This window comes from Gastrolobium bilobum, unplaced genomic scaffold (assembly GCF_033153095.1).
Source record: "Gastrolobium bilobum isolate Gb01-03AN ecotype WA unplaced genomic scaffold, APGP_CSIRO_Gbil_v1 utg6668, whole genome shotgun sequence".
NCBI lineage: Eukaryota > Viridiplantae > Streptophyta > Magnoliopsida > Fabales > Fabaceae > Gastrolobium > Gastrolobium bilobum.
In genome coordinates, this window is record NW_026898778.1 from 185,166 (window position 1) to 193,090 (window position 7,925).

The 7,925-nt window shown below is 35.3% G+C and overlaps 1 protein-coding gene across 1 annotated transcript; it reads right to left on the reverse strand.

The window, feature by feature from the left end:
* Positions 1 to 2,378: 2,378 nt before the first annotated feature.
* LOC133284100 (uncharacterized) lies at positions 2,379 to 7,593 on the reverse strand. The gene is made up of 4 exons (XM_061481080.1): positions 6,033 to 7,593; positions 3,780 to 3,926; positions 3,356 to 3,472; positions 2,379 to 3,111 (listed from the first exon to the last, which is right to left on the reverse strand). Exons 1-4 carry the CDS (start codon positions 7,479 to 7,481, stop codon positions 2,500 to 2,502), a joined length of 2,325 nt encoding a protein of 774 aa, XP_061337064.1. The 5' UTR covers positions 7,482 to 7,593; the 3' UTR covers positions 2,379 to 2,499.
* Positions 7,594 to 7,925: the final 332 nt, after the last annotated feature.

Here is a 7,925-nt window from a genome sequence, read left to right on the forward strand (position 1 = left end):
GGGTATTTACTAAAAAATAAAATAAAATTCAGTGCCTTCGTCAAGCGGAAACATAATTGTTTTGTTCATGTTAGCCGCCGCCCTATGTTAGCAGCCCATTTCATGTGACAGCAAATTGATTCTATCATAGGCTTCATCCCACATTATGGCTACATATCATATTTCATTTCCATAATCACATGTCATCTTTAAATATTACCTTTTTTTCACTTCAATTGTTATATTAATAACTTATTTATTTATTCATTTATTTGAGTCTCGATTCTTTTTTATTATTATTTTTTATCTTTTCAAACTTACCATTTTCCCAATCCTTTTTTTTTATTTTAAAATTAATTTAAAAATTTAATGATGTAAACAATCTTTATGAATAAAAACTCAAGATAGGACCATTTTTTTTGAGTTAACTATAAAAAAATCAAGTCTGATTCATATAACTAGACCTATTTTATTATGTAGACATATTTTTAAATTTTTTTAGAAGAACAAATAAAATTTGTTAATTTATTAAAAATTTTAAAAATCAATTTTTATTTTGGTTACATGAACCAGTTTAAAGTCTTGTATATAGAAAACAATTTTAATTAATATCGAATTATTTTATTCGATGTAGTAATAACTTATCTGAGACAACTAAAATAATAGTATAGTTATGTAGCCAAAATAAAATAAAATAATAATAGTATTGTTCGATTACTAGAATTTAATTGAATCTATAATATATATATATATATATATATATATTTATATTGGGAAGGGAACTTCTCATCTTAATTGTTAATTTCCATCCATTTGATATGTTATAGTTCATTGAGTTACATCAATTAATTAACTATTATTTTCAAATAAATAATAACATTAGATGAACGAAAATCAATGGTTGAGATGGGAAGGAGTAAGACTTCTAAGCCTTACACCGGAGTCAAAAGATTTTGCCCCACATATATAAACGAAAAATGTTATACTTACAACCTTTTTTTTATAACATCTTATAACCATATATTAACACCGGTGATTTCCGTCAATCAACGGTTATTATTTTCGAAAATTAAACTCATTAATTAATTATTGATTCACAATAAATGATAACCGTTGATTGACGGAAATCAACGGTGTTAAGATATGGTTATAAGAAGTTGTAAAAAAAAGTTGTAAGTATAAATTTCCTCTCTCTCTCTCTCTCTCTATATATATATATATATATATATATATATATATATAAGGATTTATATTTCTGCAACTGCTATAAACGCAACAGTCAAATACTTGCCATATATATATGTGAAAGCATTAAAGGTGAAAAATCATAACCATACAAAAGATAAAAATATTAAATGTGAAAAATCATAATCATACACCTATCATTGCTATATGTAAAGCGGATCTAAGAGAGAGAGAGAGAGCGCTTGCTTTTCTTTTCTTTTTTTGTAAATTCAGCGCTTGCTTTAATTTTGTAAAACTTTAAACTCAAGAGAGGAATAATAATATCTAGACAATCTCTTTCTTAACCATTAATCATGTCTTTTTTGCTATATCAATTAACATGAATTAAAAATAATGTATTTCACACCTTGAATTATATTATAGCACTTACTTCAAAATTATAATTAGGTTGAACTTTGTATTTTTATTTTTAAAATAAGTACTCAACGTCAATTAAAAATATTAATTCAAAACAAAGAGCAACAATGATACAGTATATTAAAATTGATGTAATAATCAAAGAAATATTTTACATCACCACCTTAGTAAATGCGTTAAAAAATATTTAATATTAATTTTATTATTCTTTATAGATTAATAATAATATTAGATAATATAACTGATTTAAGATTATATTTTTAATATAATAAAAATGAAAACTCTTATGGGTAAACCATTATTTTTACAAGAACTTTGCGTAAAATTCGATTAGAAAGTACGCGACATGCGTATAACTTCATAAATAAAGGGTCTCGAGGCAGAATGTAATTTCTTAAACAAGAAATATCATACATGTCTAACAAATGTTCAGAGTCAGGATAACTAAACTAACCCAATATTATTGCAACCATAATAAAAAAAAAATGACGCTAAAAGTTAATGGATTGCTCAAACTTAGTGTCATATCCTACAACAAAACATTGTTTCAATTCAACGAAATGGTGGATCCTCACTAAAACTTTATTTGTCAAATTCTAAATAAAAATGAGGTAGAACTCCATTATTTTCATCCTTAATTTCATTCATTGCAGCTTTCATATGAAAAAAGATAAAAAAAATTACTTACATTAACCGAGCTGCATTTATATCCTGTTGGACGAGATCGCATGCGGTAAGCTATTATAATTACTGTACTCCGAACAAACAGAATGCCGGACAGACATATTTTGGCTACTACTACACTAAAATTTACACAGGCAGAAACACCTTACGCACAATAACTTGCAAGGAACAAAATTCTCTCCGTACTTTTTCACATTTCTCTATATATTTTGTATGTTCGATTTATTTTCTTCCCTACAAGCTAAGGAATGCTCGAATGAGTTTCTTCAATATGCTAAAAACAGCATAGAAAACAAAAACCATAACAACCTTCTTGGAGGCCAATATCCTTAGGTTCACCCTCAGACCGCATTTTCGCATTAAACCCAGAGAAGCAGCACCCAGAAAGAGAAACCAAGAACCAATGGTATAGAAAAAAACCTTCAGGGTCTCTGAAGGTCCACATATATGGGCAACATCAGTCGATACCTCAACATAGGAACATGTTGGGCTTACTTGACTGCTCTCTGCTTGATTTAGTCCAAGACTCTCATTCAACCAATCAGATAACCTAATGAGCACTTTTGCAAGACATGCAATCTCATCATTGGATATGGGACGTCTCATCCAGTCACCTTTGTATTTAACATCTGCAAATGCATGGTTGCCAGCTCTTCTAGGCTTGAATATCTCATCTCGGGAATGTTGATGTTGCATTGGTTCCGGACAGGTTGAAGATGACTTTACAGTGTGTCCATCAAATAAGCACCCCAATCTCGCCTTCAATGAATCTATGCATTGAAGGCCGGGTGTAAGATTATCACCACATATGGATTGCAACTCAGCTTCTGCACGCAATATAAACAACTGCAGTGACAAAAGATAGTATGAGAAGATAATAACCTATACCACATCTATAATGATTACTATAGTTAGAAACATCTGCCTATTTGTGCTCTCTGACCAATCTTTACATAGTTGGTCCCAAGCCCAAATAAAAGAGGAGAGTTAAAACTTTGTCATTATATGGACAAATGATTGATTGTGTTGTTATGCTATAGTCAGAAACACATTCATGATGATAATAACATAAAATATAAGAGTATAAGACCTGAAGGAGCTGTTGTCCGCCATCCTCCCCATCAGCAAACAATCGCAAATCTTTGTTCCAATTCTCATGCAAGAATGAGCCATCAGCATCAGTCTCACATAGACCATCCTCCCAGTCCTGAAACAGCCAGTATTGTTAATAAATATATAGATAGTAGATCATGCTGAGTACTTGCTACTCATAGATGCATTTAATACTGTGCCTAGAGTCCTAGACCAGCTATGAACCAAAATTACTCAACAAGTGCAAATATCCTAGACGCGAGACATCAAATTATACAACCAACACAAAAAAAGTGGGTAACTAATAGTAGGTATGGAATGAACTTTTAGGTGCAAGTTATACTAAAGTGCAAAAAACAACCACTAAATTCAAAGAATGGAATTGGGAAAACAGTAAAAGCAGAAGAGAAATATCAAACCACCTGCAACTGTTCCCGGATAATAGGAACATATCTGTACAAGTTATTCAACATTGATTTGCCTGTTCCAACCTGTCTGGAATGGAAAAGGGTATCCACATTCTTCAAAAGGTCAATGAGCTCTTTTGATGATGTCAAGGTGTCTAAAACCTGTAAAAACAGGTTAAGAATTTAAAATTTCATTCAGCTAAACCTCAAAAGGCTGTTATGCTGCCTCAGAAATTTACAATCACAGGAACATTGTATATACGTGATAGGAATAACTAGATGAGTCATTACAAAGAGTTTATTGAATAATGACTTTATTGAATTTTTTAACCAAAGAAGTATACAGACAGGTCTAACACGAACAGAAATGCAAACTTTCTCCTGGCAAGAAGGCAAATAATGTGCCCTATTTGAATGTACTGTCTAACATGAGGTTTCAATGACTATAAAACCTAAAAAACAGAAAAATAAAAATTAAAAACACAATTTAAAAAAAAAAATGAGAAACAGTTCTACAAAGATAAGATTGATAAGTCCATCATACTCTATAGACATATCTTTTTTGCCAATTCAGTGTAGGAACACAATGGGACTGTTAAGTGTCCTGTTCAACAATCAAGCAATTAATGGATATGACAACTAACTAAAATTGTTCATTTTCCTCTAAGAAAATTTAGCAAACTAAAGAAAGTAGTAATTACTAATTACACATCAAGTTCAAGGATAAGTCAATAATATTCTATATCTAAAACCAAAATGCTCAGTCAACCGATAATCTATGTAGCACCGACACGATATCCGTCATCCGATATGTGACACGACACGACACGACACAACACTCCGACATATCAATCCTAAAAAAATATGGATTTCGACACGTTGGGACACGTTTTAATATTAAATAATATTTTTAATTTATATAGTGTATATTTCATTTAATATTCAATAATTTAACAGAAAAATGAAACTAAATTAATAATATCCATCAACATATTATCTTTCAACTTCCCTTTCCAAACCAAAACCACATAAGAAAAATTGGTTCAAAGTCGGAATCCAAGTGTTACATAAAGGGAGAACAAAAAGGGGAAAAAAACAAAAATCTGATATAACCAATGGCAACAACAACAAAAAATTCATCGACACCCAATACCAAGAATCGTAGCAACGTTCTTCACAAAAGGCAAAAACATAAACTAAAAAAAAGGAACTAACTAAAATTATTTACTGAATACAATGTAAAATAAAAGAACATCAAGAACACAATCAAACGTTATAAAGGTGGAAGCTTTAATAAAAAAATAGAAACTGGGATGAAAGAGAGAGATCATATCAGAGAGAGAGAGAGATAAGATCAAATTAGAGAGACCAGAGAGAAGGAGATACAGCAAGAGCGTAACAGGAATGACAATGATGGTGCTGCGATGATCTATTATCTACTTAAAGGGAAAAAAAGGGGAAAAATTGATATGATCAGGTGGAAACTTTATTAATATATTTTAAATTTTAAAAAAATAATTTTTTTTTTAAATATAATATTTTTTAAAAAATGTCATTTGACCGTGTCGGACACCGTCAAATTCGCCTATCGAAATGGTCAACGTGTCAGGAATGTTAACCGCGTGTCAGACACCGTGTCGGCGTGTCAGACACGACACTTCCAGTTTTTTAGAGTGTCCATGCTTCCTAGCTGATAATCGAGTTCATCACTTGCTTCAGATGTTCGGATTACAGACTAGAAAGCTTGGTGTCTTACAGTGTATACATGTGAATGTGGTTTGAGGTGTACATGTGAGTGCATCAAAGTCAGATGATCAAATGATGATTAAGTACAATTTCCATGGATACAAATATGAATAGATCAAAGATTGACTGAAAGACAAGTGATACTCTGGAAACTAAAATTACAGGAAGGCATCTATACAATTATTCTCCTTATCTCTCAAGAATGAATTCCCGGGTCATATTATTCAATAGCCACATTTTAATTCTTGTGTCATTCCTATGTTTTTCACAATCTTCATGTACACAAACTCGAGAGAAGAAAACGATTGATGTACAGTTTCACTTCCAGTCTCAGTTTCCACCACATGTCCTAAGCAGAAACTTGAAGTCACAGGCAAATACCCACCATAAAGCAGTAAGCCAGTAAAATATAATGTCCCTTCCCCAACATAAAATTCACCAAGCAAAGCTTAAATTATTTAAAATTAAAAATTCTGTGAATGCAAAAGAAAAAGAAGGAACATGGATAATTAAGAAACGCACCTGGAGCACCATGTGGACTATAATTTCAACATCACTGTGAAGAAACCTGTGAGCAAACCCAATAAAATGCATAACCAAGGAACTGTAGTAGAGGTAATTAGAGAGAACATAATCCTGCCAACGTGGCGCAAATCCACCACTTCCAGCAGCAGACACAAGATTTTCCCTTTTATCATCGTTCATTGCATCCAGATCAGAAAACTCATCCCCTTTTATAGCCCAAGGCTCCATGTAACTAACCCAAACAGAAAACACCTGCGACATATTCTTAACCGAAGCAGCAACAGGGCAAAACAAGAACGTCCTCAAAAGGAACCTATAGAGAGGCCTCTGCACACAAAGGTTCCAACACCCTTGCGAACGCACAGAATGTGTCAGTGGCAATGCTCCCGCAGCCTCCACAGACCTCCACCTAGGACTCACGCAACCACTATAGTTATCACCACTACCACCATTATTCTCATGGAACGCAGTGACAGTGCTCAAATTCAAGTACCTCACAAAAAGCTTAACCACCTCACCCAAACCCGGCGTCGGAGGCGTCTCCCCCAACGGAAACGAAACGCCGAACGACCTGCACAAGTTCACCGGCAACGGCGAGAAATCGTTATCAACGAGCCAGAAATGAATCAGAGTGTTGACCACAAAATCAGCCCGAACCGCAACGGTAGCGTCGTAACCCGAACCGTGGTGAAGGATCGAGCTGCGGTAGGGTTGGTGTTTTTTCAGATCGTCGACGGGGACAAACGCGCGAAGATAAGCGTAGAGGAGGCGCGTGTAGAGGTTACACTCGGTGGTTTTTCGGTCGACCCCGGTTCGCTTGGAGGTGGAAAAACCGGGAATGGAAAAACCGGATGACCAATCCTCTAACCTAAATTTTTTGGCTCTTTTGACGGAAACGCAATCGGAGCTGTCGTTTTTGCCTCTGCAAACGGGGTAGTAAGCGAACCAAAAGAAGAAGTACTGGAAGACGTTGAGTTGGATTTGGGAAGTGGAAGGCGAGGTTTTGAATAAGGAAGGGCAGAGATCGGAGAGTGCGCCGGAGAGGCTATCGGAGAGGAGGAGCGAGCGAGCCCAGTCGGGGAGGCGTTCGGCGGGGAAGACGTATTTAACGAGTGAGAGGCGGTCGACGGCGGAGATAGCGGCGGCGAGGGTGCCGTTTGGGGAGAGGAGTGAGAAGAGGGTTTTGGCGAGATGGGGTGTGTCGATCCATGAATTGGAGTTTTGGTTAAGGGTGCGAGGGTCGTCGAAGCCGAAGAGCTTCGAGATTAGGGTTGGGAAGGCGAGGGAGAAGAAGTGGCGGGATTGATCGGGTGAGTGAGAGTGCAGGAAGGTCTCGATGGAGGCGCAGACGGAACTTATTTGGGAAGGTGTGTTAGCAGCTAGGATGGTTGATAATAGTTCCTGGGATTTGGAAACAGAGTCGAAGGTGTAAGAGTGAGGGAGCATCGTGCGCGAGCGCGTGTGAGTTTTTTAGGGTTTTTGTTTTGAGAAGAATGAGAAAGAGAATGAGGTTTTTGAATGTTGGTGGTGTGAATGATAAGTTTTTTAAAAATGATAGAGAAGAGGAGGCAAAGGCAAATCGCGCCCTTTCAAGAGATGAAGGAAGAGGAGAAAGAGAGAGGGTGTGTGCTGGCGAGTGGCGACGAAATATGGCTCTTTGGTATGGGATTGGTGGGGCCTTTAGCTATTTCAAAATAGGAAAAGAAAGCTACTACCGAGTGGACTGCTACTGTGACTTTCTCTTCTATATTCGTCAGTTTGTTGGTAATTCACCGCCCGCGAATAAAAAAAATATTTGATGGTATGTTTTGGGTTGAACTTGTAGGTCTATGTGGTTGCTTTTTCTTTTTGGGGAAAAGGGATTGGATGTTGATGTCGTAGTTTATTATT

Coding starts and splice junctions, on each gene's coding strand:
- LOC133284100 (XM_061481080.1), bottom strand. CDS start 7,481: ATGCTCCCTCACTCTTACACCTTCGACTCTGTTTCCAAATCCCAGGAA. Junction 3,927..6,032: donor TAGTCCACATGGTGCTCCAG/GTGCGTTTCTTA, acceptor CTGTTTTTACAG/GTTTTAGACACCTTGACATC. Junction 3,112..3,355: donor GCGGACAACAGCTCCTTCAG/GTCTTATACTCT, acceptor TTGTCACTGCAG/TTGTTTATATTGCGTGCAGA.